The following is a 22,747-nucleotide window of genomic DNA, read 5'->3' as shown; positions in this document are numbered from 1 at the left end:
GGGGATGTCTTAGATTTCTATAAGGAAGTGTCTCTCAGCAGAACATTTCCTGTTCCTTTGTACTGTGATGTTCATGGATTTGAAAGTATGCTACTGTACTGATCTGGCACCTGCCCTGTCTTCCCTGCACACAGCTAATAACCTTGCTGTGTGCAGGGATGGCAGAACCAGTTCCCGATCAGCACTGCACCACTGTGTCCCCACTTACTGCCTGCCTCTTCCTCCTCTTTAACTTCCACTAGGGCTTATTTTCGGGGTAGGGCTTATATTTCAAGCATGCTCAAAATTCCAGCTAGGGCTTATTTTCAGGGAAAGAGGGTATGAGCAATGTAAAGATTTCAGTGAAAGGATTCTCACTGTTAAACCACCCAAAAAAATAAATGAAGGAAAACAGAGAATGTGAGACAGTGTGAGAGAGATGTCACCTCTCTCAGGGCTTCAGCATAGGAGCTCATATCCGTCAGGATCACCAGCACGTGCTTCTCACACTGATAGGCCAGGTACTCTGCTTCCGTGAGCGCCAGACGCGGCGTGATAATCCTCTCAATTCTGAGCGCAAGAAATAAAAGACAAGGATATCACATTAGCATGGATTTAAAGGATACCCGAAGTGACATGATGAGATAGACATGTGTATGTACAGTGCCTAGCACACTAATAACTATGCTGTGTTCCTTTTTTTCTTTCTCTGTCTGAAAGAGTTAAATATCAGGTATGTAAGTGGCTGACTCAGTCCTGACAGGAAGTGACTACAGTGTGAGGAAGGAAGGGCAACGCCCGAAACATGTCGTGTGTATTTTGCACTTTTGTCTGCTCCAATACAGTTGTATGCTGAACCTTTGGTGTGCAGTCTCCGTTCTTGAATTGCTACAGTGTGACCCTCACTAATAAGACATTCCAACTATAAAACACTTTCCTAGCAGAAAATAGCTTCTGAGAGCAAGAAAGAGATAATAAGGGTAATTTCTTATTAGTGAGGGTCACACTGTAGTCACTTCCTGTCTGAGTCAGGACTGAGTCAACACTTACATACCTGATATTTAACTCTTTCAGACAGACAAAAAGAAAAAAAGGAACACAGCAAAGTTATTTGGGTGCTAGCACTGTACATACACATGTCTATCTCATCATGTCACATGTCACTTCGGGTATCCTTTAAGTACATAAAACATTAAGCATGCGCAATAAACTAAAATAACACATATACACCTATACATTACAGCATAATGCTACCATGTGGAAAATCCCCAAAGTCTCCACCATCCAGTCTGCCATTTAGTCTTCAGCACCTAACCCCAATGTAGAGCTAAATAACGGACACAAGAACTACCCAACACCATGGTTGGACATCAAAGTAATTTGTGGAGAACCCAACTCAAACATTCTCCACTGCATCCATCAAGCTTCCTACATCCTGGACCTTGGCATGACCGGGTGTTTGTTGCAACTCTGAAGGATGCAGTAATTAGACCCGTACTTAAAAAACCCTCCCCAACCCAGACCTAGCAGCTACAGACCTGTTTTCAACTTCTCCTTTCTAGTGAAACTTATTGATAAGGCTGGTTATCTTCAACTTGAGGTTAGGCTCTCAGGAAACAACATCTTTGGCCCTTTCTAAGGAACATCATGGCTGTAAAACAACCCTTGTACAGATCTACAAAGAGAGAATGGCTAGTGTTCCATCTCTATTTTGCTAGATATCTTGGTGGCTTTTGATACAGTGGACCATAAAATCTGGCTTAGGAGGATACAGGAGTAATGATGTACCAATGGCTTAGTTCTATAGTGGTTCAATTGCTTCTTGGCTAGCAGAACACAAAGGGTCTCCTTGGGTTCTTTCCTATCCAGCACTGTATCACCAAAATGTGTTGTACCCCAGGGCTCAATCTCTTCCCTTCTGCTTTTCACCATATACATGCTACCACTTGGAAAAGTCTTTCAATCCCAAAACATGGCCTGATGGACTCTTGGAATGCTGATGACATCCAGCTTTTCCTGTCCTTCAAACCGGACCTACTCCCAACAATAGAAGGACAAGTGAAGTGAGAAGAATATGGAGGCTGCCATATTTATTTCCTTTTAAGCAATACCAGAAATTTGTAAATGTAAAACTTTGATTGATTGAGTACCTGACTGTAAATGTGTTATTCCCATGATTCCTAAAGGCAGGTTCCTGCTTGAAAGCCCTGATTTTGTGGCTAATTTTTAATGTGTGAATACCTTTATCATTTCCATGTACTCACGTTGGGTCATTGGCCAGGTTCAGGAACAGGCACACGTTGTCCATGGAGCCATTCTCCTCAAAGTCTGACTTGAAGAACCGCGCAGTCTCCATGTTCACCTGCAAGCACACAAAATGGCTGACACTCAACATGTTCTCCAGGTAAGAGGATTCTGTAGTCTTTTAAAGTGTACCAGAGATGATATAAAGTTAAAGTTTTATACAACCTACTAGGGCTTCCTCCAGCCCCATGCGTGCGGATCGCTAATAAAAATACTATTTTGTGATGCACGTGAGTGCGGTCAGCCTGATGTAATAAATGGGACAAAAGGAAAAAAACATACTTTTGAGGATCAAAGTCTTAAGACTAGAAAAATAGGGCCCAATCCAGTTCACCTTTTCTCCTAAGTTTTCTCCTAGGAGATCATTTTTCTTCTTCTGTTTAAAATGACTTCTCAGCACTCTGCAATTGAAAAAGTACCAAAAAGTAGCTGAAAAAAAAATTGTAAATTTATTTATAATGTATGAAAATATCACCTAGTAGAAAACTTAGGAGAAAAAGTGAACTGGATCATTCCCATAGTGTTTTTTAAGCCATTATTTCATATCAGTGGAACCTGGGTTGACGTTAATTGCTGCCAGTTTACCTGCAGCCTCTAGTTGCACATCCTCTGTCAATACTTAGGATGGGAGTTTGGTTAAGGTTTAGGGTCAAGGTTGGAGTTTGGGTGAGAGTTAGTTTACAATTGTGGAGAAAGTTTGATGTTAGACATTGATTGAGGGTTAGCAGCACTTTTGGTGAGGGTTGGTATAAGACTACAGCTGGGTAAGAGTGAGATGTTTGGAGAGGAAAAGATTAGGATTTAGGTAACATTAGGGTGAGGGTTGAGTTAGGTTAGGTTTCATTTTAAAGCAATTCTAATTACCTGGCTATCCTGCTAATCCCCTGCCTCTAATACTTTTAGCAATAGACCCTGAACAAGCATGCAGCAGATCAGGTGTGTCTGACATTATAGTCAGATCTGACAAAATTAGCTGCATGCTTGTTTCTGGTGTTATTCAGATACTACTGCAGTCAAATAGACCAGCAGGGCTGCCATGCAACTGGTATTGCTTAACCACTTGCTGTCCCTATGACTTGAAAATAAGTCTCTGCACTCTCCTCCCTACAAAATCTTAGACAACACTGTTTATTTATCTCTGACCTGATAACATCATTACAGAGTTGTAAAATAATGACAGCAAACCCCTCTCCTCCTCCCAGCGAATTCAATGGCAGAGTTAATTAGTAAACACGTGTAAATTACACATTCCAGGAGCAAGACAGTAGCAGATTGTATACATTACTTACTTGTTACATCTAATACATTATCAAAACAAATGAACTGTTAAAATAAACAGGAGGGATAGACAAATAAAATGTGTGGGTTTAATGTACAATAGAACTGTTTACATTTAAGATATAATGTATGAAAGTGAATAAATTGTGTATTCTTTCACTTTTTTCCTTATTTTCCTTTCAAAATGCATGGCAAATAAGGTAATTACTAAAAACAAATATCAGCCACAAAAAGTCTAATTTGTCTTGAAAAAAAAAAACATATTACTTTAGTTGTGATAATTATTGATAAAGTTATTGCCAAAGTAATGAGAGCTGAGCTGAATGGGGAAAATGCCCAGGGTAGGGAAGTGGTTAAAAGGAAACACATATGGCAGCCTCCATATCCCTCTCACTGCAATTGTCCTTTAGTTCAGACTAGGGTTTAGAAGAGGGTTGGGCTCAGGTGAGGATTATGGTTAGTATTCTAAGTGCAAGGTTAGATTTAGAGCTAGGGTGAGGTTTACTTTAGGGTGAGGATAAAGATTAGGCTAGGGTTAGCAATTGTGGTAGGATTAGTTTAGGGTCGTAGTAAGGATACTTTGGGTTTCCTGAACTGTAGTGTAGATTAGAGATGTCGCGAACCTCTGATTTTAGGTTCGCGAACCCTGTTCGCGAACCTCCGCGAAAGGTTTGGTTCGCGGAAAAGTTCGCGAACCGCAATAGACTTCAATGGGAGGCGAACTTTGAAAATTTAAAAAAATTCTACCGGCTAGAAAAATGATAGAAAAACATGTTTCAAGAGCTCTAATACCTGGAGGCACACCTGATTGAGTGAAATACACATCACTGCTGGAGGACCCACCCTCCCTCCCTCCTCCAAGCAAGGTCCTTATACCATTTGACTCAGTTGTCTGCCTACACTAATTAGTTATGGGACAGCTGCTACACACTCTGCTAGGGAGATTTTAATTAGCCTCTTGTGGGTCCCTACCTCCCTACTCCCTCCTCCCACCTCCCTCCTCCTCCCACCTCCTCCCACCTCCCTCCTCTCCCACCTCCCTCCTCCTCCCACCTCCCTCCTACCCTCCTCCTCCCACCTCCCTCCTCCTCCCACCTCGCTCCCTTCCTCCTCCCACCTCCCACCCCCCTCCTCCCACCTCCCTCCTCCTCCCACCTCCCTCTTACCCTCCTCCCACCTCCCTCCTCCTCCCTCCTCCTCCCACCTCCCTCCTCCTCCCACCTCCCCTCCTCCCTCCTCCCACCTCCCTCCTCCCACCTCCCACACTAACCACGGTACCACTACAGTAGTAACTGAAGCTGGCCTAAAATTTACCATTTATGCTCAATACAAGAGAAAGGTGGGAGGAGGGAGGAGGGGAGGTGGGAGGAGGGAGGTGGGAGGAGGAGGGAGGTGGGAGGAGGGGAGGTGGGTAGGAGGGAGGTGGGAGGAGGAGGGAGGTGGAAGGAGGTGGGAGGATGAGGGAGGTGGAAGGAGGAAGGTGGAAGGAGGTAGGAGGATGAGGGAGGTGGGAGGAGGTGGGAGGAGGGAGGTGGGAGGAGGGAGGTTGGAGGAGGGAGGTGGGGAGGAGGGGAGGTGGGAGGAGGGAGATGGGAGGTGGGAGGAGGGGGACCCACAAGAGGCTAATTAAAATCTCCCTAGCAGAGTGTGTAGCAGCTGTCCCATAACTAATTAGTGTAGGCAGACAACTGAGTCAAATGGTATAAGGACCTTGCTTGGAGGAGGGAGGGAGGGTGGGTCCTCCAGCAGTGATGTGTATTTCACTCAATCAGGTGTGAGACCAGTGTGTTTGGCAATAATGTGTCTGCTGACAGTGATATGGAGGGTCAAAGTTTTGCTCAATAGAGCATTATGGGGCGAATCGAACTTCCGCAAAAGTTTGCCTGAAGCAGGCGAACGCGAACCCCAAAAGTTCGCCTGGAACCGTTTGCAGGCGAACCGTTCGCGACATCTCTAGTGTAGATGTCAGATCAGTGTCAGGTGGTGTATGCAATGTAATTACATATGATTATATAATAATACAGGACTCATTAAAAAAAAAGCAAACTAGATAAAAAGTAAAATGACACTTTTACGACATGCTTTTTGAGCTGCCGTTTAGATGGAAACATTATTATGTAAATGATGGCTTGCTGGAGGGAATATCAAGTCGCCAATGAGTACATAGAGCTACTAGAATGATGTACAGCCCGGAACAGATGTAAATAACAGTAATTCACCCACCAGGGTGATCTGAGGACGGTGGACTCCAGCAAAGGTCAAATGAGAGCTTTACGTAGAAGAAATAAAAGCACAAGTACAGCAGGAAAGATAGTAACAACATTAACATGTGAGCACAAAAGAAAGTTGTCACTTACACCCATGGCAGCGAAGACGATGGCAAAGTTGTCATCATGATAATCCATCACGTCCTTAGACTTCTTCACCAGCCCCGCCTGCCTGCAGATCTGAGCCGCAATCTGGACGGGTCACGCACAAAGCACAGAGAGACACATCATCATCACACCTCTCACGTTATATTACAGTAAAGGAAAAGGTAAAGGGAGGTTAAGGAAGAGCTCCAGGCAAATCTATAAAACAGGCCTTGCTTATATAGACCTGAAAAAGTAAAATAGTTTTTTTCTGCCTAGTTTTGGCCAAGGAGGAAATGAGGGGGGGCTACTTGGCTCCTGTCCGATACACTAAAATGCCAGATGATGAACTGACAAATCTACAGTCTGTGTGGATGAGGGGTTGCTCTGTAAACATTGGGACAGTCAGGAGAGTGATACAGGTGAGCTTTTTACCTTTCCAATCCTATGTTGGGCTACATCCTTTTTGACTATGACTATGTCCGGCACTGGCCTTTTGTAGCTTAGGTCCAATGTTAGACATAATCCAACATAGGGAAAATGGCCACTAGGCTGGCAGATAAAATCTGGCACAACATCAGTCCCTTTAGATCAGGGGTGTCAAGCTCAAATACAAACTTGGACGAAATTGTACACCAGTGACCTAGTTGCGGGCCACTTTTGATGTCTATTTGGCACCATCTTCCCTTATAAAGTTTCCAGCTGGACCCCCTCCCTCCCCTATACAGTTCCCTGGTGTTTAGTGCTTTCTCCCTCCCTCACCCATATGGCTTCCCCGGTAATCTAGGGCTTCACCTCCAATATAGCTTCTCTGGTGGTCTAGAGTGGGCAAAACATAATGCAAAGTGGGGAAACCACTTGAGGGCCAAATGTAATGGCTCTGGGGGCCAGATTTGGCTTGCGGGCGGGAGTCTGACATGTATGCTTTCGATCGAAGTATCAGACTGAGTCCGACACTTTGATTGCCGATGGCCCCATCCTCCACCGCTACACCACGTATTTTAAATTATTCCACGGGCACATTTGGGCTCATTATTAGGTGCAAGATCTAGTCTGGAACAGTATCACCCATCTGACATTTTGATCCCCTCCGGCACCATGCTGCGTAATAATAGGAATTTGCTGGTGCGTCTGCAATGGGGCGGAGCTACAGCACACAAGCTGGTGTCAGACCAGTCCCCTCCCTACCCCTGATGACGGGTCAGTTCCTTGCTCTAGTGGAAACAGGTGAAGACCCCCTCCAGATCCCCGCCACTGCAGCACTCGCTGGATCTCTCCACGTCCCCCCACTCACCAGAAAACTGTAAGTGCTGGGGGGGGGGGGGGGGGGTTGATCCAAAATTTGGATTGGAAAGGGTTAAAAAGACAGGGTGTAGCAATTTTACTGTCAACCTCCCATGCACAGCAGTACTCTGGCTGAGATGGGGAGGAACAGTACAGTGGCACCAATATAAAGCTGCATATAGATGCTAGATTCTTGTCACCCTATATCAGGGTTCCCCAAATGTTTTGGGTTGAAGGCCGGGTCAACATACTTCAGACTGCTGGGGGGCCGGAGTATACATAAAATGATGTCTTTGCGGGCCAGACAGTGAAGCATACCCAGGTGACAACCTAAAGTTCAATTGGACAGTAGTATCACCTGATGTGGAATTTGATTGGAAACCAGCGAATTACTGCTTTCCGGCTTCTATGTGGATGGGTGGTGCCAGCATTGCTTTTCTATATGTGGATCACCAATATTTAAAGATGTAGCTGACCGCATCTATAAGTGGGGGACCGGTAAAAAAAGCCTAAGCGGGCCGCATTCGGCCCGCGGGCCTTAGTTTGAGGACCACTGCCCTATATGATCACCTGTGATTGTCTTGTACAAAAATGAAGTGTCGATACAGGTGTTCCAGCGTGTCCATTAGTGATTCTACTTTTCGTGACTGACGAGAAGAAGTGACTATGCTCCACAAAACACATAGTCCTGAATAAATAAACATTTAACTTGACCATTCAGTCCAGTGTTGTCTTGGAGTCAGTTCATTACTTGTTCCCCTTTTAATTTATTTTATCCTTAGCTTTGTTTTTATATTGTTTCATAGTGTGTAGTTTTATGACCCCTTGGCGGCTCCTGATCAACCATACTATTAACCAAAAATATCTGTGTGATATTCATACATTTTGCCTGTAGATTGCAATGATCTAAAAAATGATTGAGCACTGCCAATCTTTTTCCCGATTATCTATACTGTTGTGGGTCGTTGGTTCCTGTTCTGCTTGGCCAAGAACAGGAGGGAAGACACTGTTTATATAGAGAGTTGGTTAATCCTGTAAATATACCTGGTTTTAGTTATCTTGCCTCCTGACTATTTAGAAAAAATATTCTGTGGTTGATCTACATCAACCACATTTCCAAGAACCCTTCTAGGACTTCCTGAAGGTGTTACCTCATTGTGGGGGAGACCAGCTGCAGAGAAGATGGGGATCTTCTGGCCTCGAGCAATGCTGTTCATCACATCAATGGGTGAGATTCCAGTCTGTATCATCTCCTCAGGATACGTCCTACCGTATGGGTTGATCGGCTGACCTTCAGTGATGAGGTATAACATGACTTAAGAGTTGTACAAGGAATGGTAATTATAATTCTTTAATTGTTCCTTGAAGCTGTTTGTCAGATACGTACAGGGAAAAATGGTGCGGGCTAAAAAAAATGGCGCACCGTTCCGCCGATAAATGTATTATAAAACGTTGTTTATCGTTTTATTGTATTCTATTTCAAAACGCTATTTATCGTTCATATACATGATGCCAAAAATGACATCTTGTTACTAAGGTTATTTAATGTTTTAAAATATACCCTAAAACGTTAAGTAACCATAGTAACTAGATGTCATTACTGGCATCTAGCATATATTACCTTGTCTCGGCGATTGCTCCTTCACTTCCTAGTCAGTTTGCAGGAGTCCTGCAGCCAGCCAATCACCATGCGGGGACTGAAGGCAAAAGGTGATTGGCTGGATGCAGGATTACTGCAAACTAGCTCAGGAAGTGACGGAGCGATCGTCGGGACAGGTAATGTATCAATGCCTATGCACACACTGAATCCTCCCTCTACCTAATCCTACTCCCTCCACCCCCGCTGCATAACACCAGTGTCGTACTGTGCGCCATTGTTTAACCGCACCATACGTTGTTTTAGTCCGTGCGCCATTATTACATCTTTAAATGCTAAATATAATTTTATAATGCAGTTCAATGCACCATTTTTATCTAATCCCATATACCCTCTGTTTTAGTTACTGCAACATTTCTGCTCTATGCCACCCTTGTATGATCTTCTTTTGTTTTGTACTTTCATTTGTAGAGCACCGCATGAGAGTATCCTATATATCTGCGTCCCATGTCCCTGTGTCAGTGTTATTGCGCATGTGCTGCACTGACAGCCATTGGGAGAGGACGAGGACAGCCAGGCGGGCGGGCGTGTGCGCACGTGGTGGACGTGCGCAGGGGCATGTGTGCACGCAGCAGGCGTCGGCGCGTGGCGGGTGTACGCGCATGCATGCTGACATGCAGCAGACAGGGACAGAACTAGAGCCCATTTTTTAAACAGGCTTAGGTCAACTAGTAGCTCTTTATAATTCCTTAAAAGGACCATAATTGCAAAACATTTTAAAATTTAAAATACATGAAAACCCATAAATGAAAAGTCAATTTCTCCCAGAGTAAAGTGTGCTATAAATTACTTTTCGCCTATGTTACTTTTACTTACTTAAGACAAAAGTGACAGGTGACAGGTTTTGGACTAGTTCATCTCCTTATGGGAGAATCTCAGGGTTTTCTTTATTTTCAAAAGCACTTAGTAAACGGTAGTTGCTCAGTCCAACTGCCAGAACAGGTTTTGGGGACAACCTGCATCTTTGTGTAAATGCTTTCCAGGGTGTGTTTTTGTAAAGAATAAATGAAATACTGAGAATCCCCCATGAGGAGATGGACTAGTCAAACACCTGTTAGTTCTGTCAGATTTCTACTAAATACTATAAGTGACAGCAACATAGGACAAATGTATTTTATAGCTCCTTTTACTCTGGAAGAGACATACATATTTTAAAATCTTATTTATTACTTATTATTCTGGTTGGACTTGATGGACAGATTACTTTTTTCAACCAAACTATTTAACTATATGCAATAAAATTATCATATGTGTAGAAAAATCGAAAAAAAAATCTTGAAGAATTTGCTAAAATACTTTCTTGGTTATGGAAGAAAATTTAGTTTGCTCTAACTAAAGAAAGAATTATAAAAAAAAATAGAATAAAATGACCAATTGAGGTGAGAATGCAGACTTGTGGACTATATTTATGGATCCAGCAGATGGTATAGTCAGATCTGCACTATCCGCTGTAATGTGTACAGAGTACATTATCCCGCACACACACACAATCATCTTCTCTCACCGTTGATATCTAAGAAGTCCTCGGCCATCACAGTTGGGCCCTTGTCGATGGGTTTCCCGGATCCATTAAACACGCGGCCTGAAACAGATGATGAGAATGAGTTTATCACACATCGCGTCTCCGGCCTCCTCACATCAGCGCGGCCGCTGCCTGGTTCTTTGGAAACAGTGGAGTAAGTAACGAATAAACGAAAACATCATTTCACACAGTGCGGCTCCCGCCTGGAAATTACTGTTTGTGTGACTTCCAGGTGATTTGATGATGACTTTGTGCTTGCGCTAAAAAGCTCACTGACGCCAATACTCTGTGTGGATTGTATAGGTGCAGCGAGGCGTCAAACCGCATGAGTGCACGCCGCATAAACCAGGGAATCAAGCAGCCGATCTGTTCAGCTATACGTGTAAAAGAGATCAGTTGGTGTAAGAGATCTCATCAGCGTAAAGGTGGCCACTAATGATCCAATCTTTTTCATCCAATTTTACCAAATCTATGTACTATAAGGGTAAATTGAGTGAATATAGTGAATGGATACTTTAGGCAGTTCCCTTATATTACATAGAAATGGTAACATTGGATGAAAAGATTGGATCATTAGTGGCCACCATAATGCTAGGTACACACTATGAGGTTTTCTGTCAGATTTACTGTCAGATTGATTATTTCTAACATGTCCGATCTGATTTCCCATCGATTCCCATCGCTTGCAGATCATTTTCCAATCGATTTCCTATTGAAGTGAACGGAAAATGGTCGGAAATCAGATCGGACATGTTGTAAATAATCGATCGGACAGTAAATCTGCCAAAATAAACAATCTTTCACATAAGACAGCAGAATGAATGCACGCAAGTCCGCAGTCCCATTAGCCCAGCTCGTGTACTAAGGATATCAGGGAAGGTGTCTATACACTAGTTGATGGCCACCAGATCAAGCATCAGACAGATCCTTCTCTGATCCAATCTGATCAGAGAGGGATCTATTACATGTTCTCAAACTGCAGACAGATTTCTGGTACTCCAGAGAAGCTGAGGGCAGCCAGGAACATCCTAAGCTGAGGACTTAGAGGCGCTAAGGGACTCCTTAAAGTGATAGCACAAAAAAGAGTGACCGCCACTCAAAGAACTATAAAAGTACAAAACTTTATTCATCAATATAATTCCAATCTCCAGCTAATTCCCCAGATCTATTGCCTCCCCCCCATTAAAAGGCTGCATGGACTATCGTAACAGGAGCGCTCCTGAATACACACACATCAACAGTTACATCACATGCATACAATCTTGATCGTCCGATCTCTAAAGACTGATATCATGTGGAACCTATGAGGCTGCATTAAATTGTCCACTTCAACTGGGCCCAGATACAACAGTTCGTTTGATACCTTGATCTTCAACAGATCACAAAGAGCACCAGGTAAAACTTCATCAACAGACCATAGTCCATTCTTTCAACCACTTGAATGGCCTAATTCTGCCTTATTGTAAGCCAGCGGCTAATAGATCAATAACACTAGCCTTTTCCAGCCACTGTGTATCAAACCCAGGCACTTTTAACATGGATTCCTCTTCTGACAGCCACTTTGTGGTAACAGAAGCCTTTGCCTTTTCCTTCACTCCTTAAAGTGAACCTGAGAGTGATTTGGAGGCTGCCATATTTGTTTCCTTTTAACCAATGCTAGTTGCCTGGCAGCCCTGCTGATCTATTGGACTGCAGTAGTGTCTGAAGAACACCAGAAACAAGCATGCAGCTAATCTTGTCAGTTCTGACAATATTGTCAGAAACCCCTGATCTGTATATGCTTGTTCAGGGTCTGTGGCTAAAAGTATTAAGAGGCAGAGGATCGGGGGGATAGCCACTTAGCCAGGCAACTGGCATTGCTTAAAAAGAAATAAATATGGCAGCCTCCATATCGCTCTCACCACGGGTTTACTTTAAACAAGCTGAGTCTCAGCCTCCGGTCCACCAACCCACAAGAAGTCTGGAAAGGTCTCAGGGTAGCCACAAACATTAAAAGCCCCCCTCAACACACACCCTGAACACCGAACTAGCTGAGGAGCTCAACAAGTTGTGCTGTAGATTTGAGAACTAATCCAACCATCCCAGGGGTCGAGTCCTGAGTGAACACGGGGGGACAGCGTTGTCACATGAGCCCCACTGGCCGTGAACACGCAAAACCGTCCGATCCGATTCTAGCACACAGATTGAGAGCTATGGACGCAATCTGCGTAGAATTGGCGGAGTTTGAGCGTCACGACGCAGTAGGGAGCCTGTGAGGTTACGAAAATACACTTTTACTCCAACCCAGGGGTAGATTTGCCACCATCTCTGTTTTCTATCAGCCCAGAGAAAACTGCTAACTGGCTATAGACCTGTGAAACAAACAACCGGTTGAAACTGTGCAATTCCTATCTATCTATCAAAACAGTAGCGTCCCTTCGGAAGTTTAGGTCTCGTCTGTGTATACTGAATAGAAGGTTTTACTGAGAGGTAAAGACCTTTTAAAAAGCCTTTATTTGTTACAATATAAATAATTAATATATACAGACAATCGTGAACAATTGAACGATGAGAGACAGTGATAACACAGTACATAAAAGAAAAAAGGATAAAAAGAACGAATACTTATGATTCTGTGGAAAGTCCGTTCGGGAAAAGACAAAGTTCCTTTGTTGCAGTTAGTTCGCAATATGGCCGAACCACATGGCCGTTGCTCCGCCTGCAAGATGGCCACTGCTATTTCCCCAAGCAGTGGCAGTCTTTTCGGTATGATGGAAAGTGGGGGAATTGGCTGGGGGTCCTCATGCAATCAGTTTTGAGCACTGACATTTCTGGGCGGAGTCTCAAGCTCAGCCCAGGGGCGTGTCAGGCAGTGAGTTCTCAGGGGAGGAACTTCCAGCCATCCACAAAATATGTCCAATTTCATACCCCGCCGGGGTTTTGTCGCACATGCAAACCGATTTCATATTCAGATTGGGCTGAGAATACACGTTCATAGGACATCAAACTTGCAATATTTGGGGCGCACGGGGACCCCATTACTCATATCTCAGCCCCTGCTCGGGTTACCTGGCTATGTCTAGTATCACCATATTCTACAGAATTAGGGAAACAAAATTATGTAATTTTCATATTCCTCCCATGGATGGTATTTGCAAAATGTGACAAAGTTATCAACACCATGCATTCCATACTCAGTCTAGTCGGTGCCGTCAAGACTGGGAGGAATGTAGGTGTCAATAGACCTCATGCTGTGCTAGCTTCCCCTGTTGAATAGACTCTGTTGGTATTTCAGCTCTGCCCAATTAGCACATTAGTGTCACCAGAGCTTTTCCGGGAGCCTTAACAGGATTTCTTGCTAAACCAGGTTGCTTTAGCCATATGCTAACGCAGGCCCATTCAGCCCTCATGGCAAAAGGGGGGGGAAGGCAGGAAGAAAAAACTTCTATTTTAAAAATAAAGAATGTCAGTTTTCCGATCACGGTTGCGATCGGACAATCGGCCGCGAATCCTCGGACGACTGGGCGTCGCCCGGCGTCACACCTCCCCCTTCCCGAGCTCTGCTCAGGGAGGTGTCAACAGGACGCCTTCCGTAGCAGCTATTGGCGCTGTTGGGTCGGGTTCCCCCTGACACCGCGACAGCCCATCAGCGTTTTGGTGTCGGCTGCCTGCTTTGTGTTGGATCGTAAAGTCGTACTGCTGCAATGACAGGCTCCACCGTAGGAGCTTGCCGTGGGTTCCAGCAGTACGGTTTAGCCAACTCAGGGGATTGTGATCAGTGACGATCGTGAAGGAGCGGCCGTACAGATACGACTGCAGTTTCTGTAGGGCCCACACGATCGCCAGGCACTCCTTTTCAGTTGTGGAGTAGGCTACCTCTCGGGGCAGGAGCTTCCGGCTCAGGTAGAGGATAGGGTGTTCATCCCCCTTTCCATCCACCTGGCTGAGGACTGCGCCGAGACCGTAGTCAGAGGCATCGGTTTGCACCACAAACCGACGACTGAAGTCTGGGGCACGCTCAGCATCCCTGCTATACAGCACATATTTGACCTGAAGAAGCGACTTGTGGTCGCGAAACGCGTTGTCCTTAGTGCAATAAATAAATACGAATTACTATCTTATGTGTTTGAGTCTTCGCACCAGGTAAGACGGTTTACGCTTACCTTTGAAACACTTTTATGTTGTGCTGTATATATTGATTCGTAAGGGCGCCTCCCACAGTGGTTTTTACTAAATTATACCTCACAGTGTGGGGTTATATCATTATAGTTCTATAGTGATATATTTTTTCCGGGAACGGCGACCGACAAGGCCGAGTGGAGACGGTACTTCTCCACATGCTCTGATGGTGGTTGCCATAAAAGCAACCCAGAATTGTGAGTATAATTCCACTACAATAGACCAATTTACACGACGATAATACTCGATATCGGGCTCCCGGTGTCCTTGTGTTTTTCTGTCTCTACTAGTTCTAATTCCCTCTAGCAGGTCGTTCACGGCCCGCTGAAACGTGGCGGGGGCGTTCTTCATCCCAAAGGGCATCATCGTGAACTCGAAGAGGCCGAAAGGGGTGATGAAGGCCGACTTTTGCCTCGCGTCAGGTGCAAGTGGTATCTGCCAATACCCCCGGCTCAGATCCATGATTGATAGGTACCTGGCTGATGCCAGTGTATCTAGCAGCTCATCAATGCGAGGCATGGGGTAGGCGTCTGTAGTGGTGATGGCGTTCAGTTTCCTGTAGTCTACGCAGAACCGAGTTGTCTGGTCCCTCTTGGGGACCAGGACAACAGGGGCTGCCCAGGCACTACTGGACTTTTGAACCACCCCTAACTCCAGCATCTCCCTCACCTCCTTCTGCATGTCCGCCTGTACCTCGGGAGAGACACGGTAAGCGGATTGCCTGATGGGGGGATGGGTACCTGTATCTACCCCATGCACCGCCATACTGGTCCGCCCCGGGATACCGGAGAAGGTGTGCTGGTACTGGCCCAGCACCTTCTGTAACTGCTCTTGCTGGGCTGAGGCGAGCTGTGGATTGACGTTTAGGTCGCCGTCCACATCTCGTACGTCAGCCAGCAGGTCTAACAGGGGGTCTGCCTCTCCCTGCTCTAACCGGCTGCACACTGGCAGCGCATACTGGGTCCTGTCATGGTGGGCCTTCAGCATGTTTACATGAAAGCTCTTCTGCTTCCTGCCCCCCATGTTCACTAGATACGTCAGAGGGTTTAACCGCTGCACTACAGTAAAAGGCCCCTCCCAGGCTGCTTGCAGCTTGTTCTGCCTCACGGGAAGAAGGGCATATACCTTGTCACCCACATCAAATGACCGCTCTCCAGCAGTGCGGTCGTACCATGCTTTTTGTTTGGCCTGAGCCTGGGCCAGGTTGTTGGTCACTACTGCGGACAGGGACTCCATTTTGTCCCTGAACTTGAGGACGTAATCGACCACGGAGACATCAGTGGGGTCGCCCTTGCCCTCCCATGTCTCCCGCATCAATTGTAAGGGTCCTCGGACATTCCTCCCATACAGGAGTTCAAACGGGGAAAACCCGGTTGACTCCTGCGGCACCTCCCTGTACGCAAACAACAGATGAGGCAGGTATCGTTCCCAGTCCCCACCTTGCGACTCAACAAACGTGGTCAGCATTTGCTTCAGCGTCCCGTTGAACCGTTCACACAGTCCATTGGTCTGCGGGTGGTAGGGACTGGAGACAATGTGCGTCATGTGTATCTTTTTGCACAGGGCCTCCATGAGTTCGGACATAAACTGGGATCCCTGATCGGAGAGCATCTCCGCAGGGAACCCGACTCGGGAGAAAATGTTAAGTAGCGCGTCTGCTACCTTGTCCGCCCTCAGGGAGGAAAGCGCCATGGCCTCAGGATAGCGGGTGGCGTAATCCACCACCGTCAGGATGTACCTTTTGCCACTGCTGCTGGGAGTGGGCAATGGTCCAATTATGTCGACTGCCACTCTGTGAAAGGGCTCACCTATGATTGGCAGTGGACACAAGGGAGCCTTGCGGGGGTTCCCAGCCCGTTTTACCTTTTGGCAAACAGTACATGAGCGGCAATAGTTGGTCACATCGATCCGCATCCTGGGCCAGTAGAAATGACCCTGGATACGGTCAAGTGTCTTGTGGATTCCCAAGTGCCCTGCCAGGGGAATGTCATGTGCGGACTTCAGCACATGCCCCCGGAAGGCACTGGGTACCACAAGCAACTTGGTACCCACACTTGTTTCACCTTCGGTGGGCTGTACAGGCTCGCTGTACAGCTTACCACCTTCCCAATATACCTTGAAGGTATCTTCATTCGTGAGGGGCTCCGAAGCCTGTCTTCTGAGTGCCTCGAGGCTAGGGTCAGTCTGGAGTGCTTGCACAAATGCAGCACTCTCGCTCTCAGCCAGCTGGCCCGTGGCATATGCAGTTAGTGGCTGAAGGCTACCATCCCTGTGGTCAGAGGAGGGGGAGGAGGCCGGAACCTCTTCCACCTGCTCTGAGCCCAGGTTCTGAGCAGCGCGGCTGCGTGTTACTGCCAGTACAGGTACACCTTCAGACTGGCACATACTGGCATTACTCACATCCTGGCTGCATGCATGAATTACAGTGACAGGTACAACAACATTTTCATCACAAACAATCGGTATATCAAACACAGGTACCTGTGACACAGGTACTATTGGACTCGGTACCCCTGGACTGGGCACATTCAACCCACCTCCCCCCTGTTCTTGCCCCTTGGTGCAAAGTACCTTAGTGTGGGCGGAGAGTCCGTCTCCCTCCTGGCAGTCTGAGGGGCTTGGGGCAGGTTCATAATAGGACACAAGCTTGCCCAGGTCGGTCCCCAACAAAACTGGGACCGGCAGTTGGTCCAGGACCCCAACAACCTTCTCTTGAACCCCCACCCCCCAATCGATGGACACCCGAGCCTGGGGAATGCGAGAAAGAGTGCCCCCCACTCCAGTGAGGGTAAGGTATTTGTCAGGGAGGATATTTTCCATCGGGACCAGGTGCGCACGCACCAGGGTGACATCCGCTCCAGTGTCGCGGAAACCGGTAACAAGCTGGTCGTTCACTGTAACCAGCTGGTGGTTGCTCGTAGCGGAGTGGATCCCTCTCCCACCTGCGAACATGACGTTGTTGGGTGCTCCCGGCTGGGGTGCGCTGGCTGGCGGCAGTTGCCGTGGGCGAGGTGTAGGTGGTGCAGGAGCTGGCGCTGTCTGCCTCCGCTCCGGGCAGTTAAACTTCATGTGTCCGGGCTTGCGGCAAAAGTGACAGGTGATGCCCTCTGTTACTGCAGGCCTGGACGCAGCAGCTGCGCTGGAGGGCCTCTGGGGCGCACGGCTCACAGAGGTAGGAGAGTCTGCAAAATTGTGGGACTGACCTCCTCTCCAGCTAGATGGGGCAGTCCTGCGGGTCTCCGGCACCCTGGTCGTTGCAAAGGTCTCAGCGAGGTCTGCAGCGACCGTCGCTGACGCCGGTCGGCGCTCCAGCACAAACTGGCGTACATCAGCCGGGCAAATGTTCAGAAACTGCTCCAGGACGATTAAGTCCTCCAGGACACCGTAAGACCCTTTAGTGAGGCCTAGCGTCCACTGGCGGAGTGTGGTGAGCAGACTGCTGACCACATCTCGATAAGAATCAGTAGATTTTTTCTGCCAGGACCTGAACCTTTTCCGGTAGGCTTCTGGCGTCAGCTGGTACTTAGTGATTATAGCCTCCTTTATAGCGGTATAATCATTGTCCTTTTCCACAGGCAGCTCTGAGAAAGCATCAAGCGCTTTGTAGCGCAGCAAGGGTGTCAGATGTCTGGCCCACTGGTCTTGGGACAGACGATACTGACGGCAGGCCTTTTCAAAAGACCTCAAAAACAAGTCAATGTCAGTGTCCTTTTCGATAATAGCAAATTTAAATTTTGCACTTACTGGAGCGGCAGTCCCTTCAGCAGGGAGGCTGGGCGTTGAACTCCGGCTGGCTTGCTGCACTTTCGCCATGTTCAGCTCATGCTGTCGTCTCTCCCGCGCCTCTGCAGATTGGCGTTCCTCTCGCTTTTGCTCCGCCATGTACTGCAGGTACTTGTCCACATCAGTTTCCATCAGCTTTTGCAATGCCTGCTGCATTACTGGATCAACATAACTGGACAGTCCAGTACTGGCCGGTTCCAGGCGAGTACTTTCAGGGGTTCTGGGGTCGGGGATCACACTGACAGCCTCCTGCGTATCTGTTGCCGCATTGCCCGCGGGTTGCTCAACCTCGGTACGCACAGGATCTTCAGTCTCTGGTTCCCCTCGACTTGCGTTAGATGAGCCGGTGTCCTCCACAGTGGACACCTCCAGCGTCCGCAGATTCTGGCTATCCCATCGGTACAAGTCCGTTATCAGGTCCTGCTGTTTCTTGCCGCGGATGTCCATGCCTCTCGCCTCGCACAGACTCTGCAGGTCGGATAGGACCATGACCTTGTAATTCCCGGACATTTCCATGCCAAATAAAAGAAAACTTAGGGGAGGGGTACTGGTTACACAGTCTCTCTGTATATATGAAAAATATATTGCACTCAGTCACTACCAACGAATTAGTTCGTTTCTCGATAGGGCTAATTCGATAGCCCTACCTGAGATACTATCAGCACACACAGATCCCAAACGCTGCCGACCACTGTCACAAGAGCCCCACTGGCCGTGAACACGCAAAACCGTCCGATCCGATTCTAGCACACAGATTGAGAGCTATGGACGCAATCTGCGTAGAATTGGCGGAGTTTGAGCGTCACGACGCAGTAGGGAGCCTGTGAGGTTACGAAAATACACTTTTACTCCAACCCAGGGGTAGATTTGCCACCATCTCTGTTTTCTATCAGCCCAGAGAAAACTGCTAACTGGCTATAGACCTGTGAAACAAACAACCGGTTGAAACTGTGCAATTCCTATCTATCTATCAAAACAGTAGCGTCCCTTCGGAAGTTTAGGTCTCGTCTGTGTATACTGAATAGAAGGTTTTACTGAGAGGTAAAGACCTTTTAAAAAGCCTTTATTTGTTACAATATAAATAATTAATATATACAGACAATCGTGAACAATTGAACGATGAGAGACAGTGATAACACAGTACATAAAAGAAAAAAGGATAAAAAGAACGAATACTTATGATTCTGTGGAAAGTCCGTTCGGGAAAAGACAAAGTTCCTTTGTTGCAGTTAGTTCGCAATATGGCCGAACCACATGGCCGTTGCTCCGCCTGCAAGATGGCCACTGCTATTTCCCCAAGCAGTGGCAGTCTTTTCGGTATGATGGAAAGTGGGGGAATTGGCTGGGGGTCCTCATGCAATCAGTTTTGAGCACTGACATTTCTGGGCGGAGTCTCAAGCTCAGCCCAGGGGCGTGTCAGGCAGTGAGTTCTCAGGGGAGGAACTTCCAGCCATCCACAAAATATGTCCAATTTCATACCCCGCCGGGGTTTTGTCGCACATGCAAACCGATTTCATATTCAGATTGGGCTGAGAATACACGTTCATAGGACATCAAACTTGCAATATTTGGGGCGCACGGGGACCCCATTACTCATATCTCAGCCCCTGCTCGGGTTACCTGGCTATGTCTAGTATCACCATATTCTACAGAATTAGGGAAACAAAATTATGTAATTTTCATATTCCTCCCATGGATGGTATTTGCAAAATGTGACAAAGTTATCAACACCATGCATTCCATACTCAGTCTAGTCGGTGCCGTCAAGACTGGGAGGAATGTAGGTGTCAATAGACCTCATGCTGTGCTAGCTTCCCCTGTTGAATAGACTCTGTTGGTATTTCAGCTCTGCCCAATTAGCACATTAGTGTCACCAGAGCTTTTCCGGGAGCCTTAACAGGATTTCTTGCTAAACCAGGTTGCTTTAGCCATATGCTAACGCAGGCCCATTCAGCCCTCATGGCAAAAGGGGGGGGAAGGCAGGAAGAAAAAACTTCTATTTTAAAAATAAAGAATGTCAGTTTTCCGATCACGGTTGCGATCGGACAATCGGCCGCGAATCCTCGGACGACTGGGCGTCGCCCGGCGTCACAAGCGTCCACTCACTTTTTTTGGACAGTGGACGCCGTCCCCTCTAGCACCCTGGAGGGGAGCAGCGCAGCAGAGAGGAGCATTGTGCGCAGCGTGGGGAAGGGCGGACGTTTCCCCCCCTCCCTCACCTTGGGGCTCCACTCCGTGGCTCTCCCCTCCATAAAGAATGCGGCGGTGGTGGCTAGCGGCGGTGACTGGCAGCGGCATCAGTGGGCGGGACTTACCTCCTCCAGCGTTCCGGGTTGACGCTGTGCGTGCCGCTGCTCTGGTCTTTACTAGACCAGAGTAGCTGCACGAACAGCGTCCACTTGCCGGAACGCTGGAGGAGGTAAGTCCCGCCCACTGATGCCGCTGCCAGCCACCGCCGCCGCATTCTTTATGGAGGGAAGAGCCTCGGAGAGGAGCCCCAAGGTGAGGGAGGGGGGAATGTCCGCCCTTCCCCACGCTGCGCACAATGCTCCTTTCTGCTGCGCTGCTCCCCTCCAGCTGGGGGGACACCTATACACCTGGCTACATATACTGGGCACATATACACCTGGCTACATATACTGGGCACATATACCCCTGGCTACATATACTGGCCACATATACACCTGGCTACATATACTGGGCACATATACACATGGCTACATATACTGGGGCCACTATACACCTGGCTACATATACTGGGCAGATATACCCCTGGCTACATATACTGGGCACATATACACCTGGCTACATATACTGGGCACATATACACCTGGCTACATATACTGGGGACACCTATACACCTGGCTATACTGGGGACAACTGAACACCTGGTTACATATACTGGGGACACCTGAATACCTGGTTACATATACTGGGGACACCTGGCTATACTGGGGACACCTATAGACCTGGCTATCTATTCTGGGGACATCTATACACTTGGCCACCTATTCTGGGAATATCTATACACCTGACCACCTTTTCTAAGGACATCTATACACCTGGCTACCTATTCTGGTGACATCTCTACATCTGGCCACCTATTCTGGGGACAACTATACACATGGCTACTTATACTGGGGACACCTATAGACCTGGCTAGCTATACTGGGGGTACCTATTTTGGGAGAACTGCTGTCAGATCTGTATTTTTGGTGAACCGCTGATGCCAGATTACGTGTATTTTGGGGAACCGCTGCCAGATTGTGTATGTTGGGGGACCACTACTGCCAGATTACATGTATTTTGGGTGTTACATGTATTTTGGATGATCCACTGCCAGGTTTCGCGTATTTTGGGGAACTGCTTCCAGATTATGTGTATGTTGGGGGAACTGCTGCTGCCAGATTGTCTATTTTGTGGGAACCACTGCCATATTATCTGTATTTTGGAGGAACCTCTGCCAGATTATGTGTATTTTTGGTGAAATGCTGTCAGATTACATCTACTTTTTGGGGATACACTACGACAGAGCTCAAACTTCCCCTGGCAGACCTTTTATTCCACTGCTAAGGCCATGTATATTTGGCCCCACCCATGACCACGCCCACGCTATGCTTAACCACGCCCGTTTTTTGGCGCGCCGCGCTACGCGCGGCACAGAGGTTTTTAGGGTTAGTCCACTCACTTCTTTTTCCAGGACTAGACCCCTGAACCATCCTGAGAACCAGGCGCACATACCAGTATTTCCTCCCTCCCCATCTCCTCAGGCTAACCGCATCGCCTCAGCCCCAGTAGCAGTCCTGAAGGCCTACATACTAAGGTACCTCAGAAAGCTAAATCCCAGAAAAGCCTCAGGCCTGGATAGAGTGTCTTCAATCTTCCCGAGAACCTTTGCAGGCCAGCTCGCCCCTGTTCTCACTTCCATATTTAACAAATCCCTCATGGAAGGAAAAGTTCCCTACTGCTTTAAAAAATCCATCATCATTACAGTCCCCAAAAAGCCAGTAGTCACAGATCTAAATGACTTCAGGTCTGTTGCCCTAACATCCACCGTCATATAGATCTTTGAAAGACTGGTACCCATCTGAAGCGCTCCATTGATGCTTGACACAGGTGGGGGGTCAGACTGTCGGGGGCATAAGCTGGCTGGCCTCTGGCTCCTGGTTTGACTGGCGTGGGGCGGAATTAGAGGCTGGGCCACACGAGGTAAACACTTTACCTGTGTGGCTACTAAGAAGAAGGGGCACGGCTTTAAAGAAGGAGCCTGGCAGAGAAGAGCAGTATTGATTGCTCTATTGGCTGGGGAGAAGTGGAGGTGGAGGCACTGCTGAGCACATGGTAGCGTGCCGAGCACCGGGGACTGAGTCGGGAGGTTATATAATATAAAAGAAAAAAAAAACATGGTCATGGTAGCAGTGGTGGGGGAAT

General features: G+C 47.3%; 1 protein-coding gene across 1 annotated transcript in view; it reads right to left on the bottom strand.

Annotated features, from left to right (window-relative positions):
• Window positions 1-22,747, bottom strand: part of ATP6V1B1 (ATPase H+ transporting V1 subunit B1) — a 166,473-nt gene that overhangs the window by 19,226 nt on the left and 124,500 nt on the right. The window contains exons 5-9 of the mRNA XM_068274471.1: window positions 10,358-10,435; window positions 8,348-8,487; window positions 5,919-6,020; window positions 2,244-2,341; window positions 426-549 (exon numbers count right to left, since the gene is read on the bottom strand). Coding sequence (XP_068130572.1) covers window positions 426-549; window positions 2,244-2,341; window positions 5,919-6,020; window positions 8,348-8,487; window positions 10,358-10,435 — 542 coding nt within the window. The remainder of the gene's footprint in view (window positions 1-425; window positions 550-2,243; window positions 2,342-5,918; window positions 6,021-8,347; window positions 8,488-10,357; window positions 10,436-22,747) is intronic.

Source organism: Hyperolius riggenbachi, chromosome 1, assembly GCF_040937935.1.
Source record: "Hyperolius riggenbachi isolate aHypRig1 chromosome 1, aHypRig1.pri, whole genome shotgun sequence".
NCBI lineage: Eukaryota > Metazoa > Chordata > Amphibia > Anura > Hyperoliidae > Hyperolius > Hyperolius riggenbachi.
This window is presented reverse-complemented; position numbering and strand designations above follow the sequence as displayed.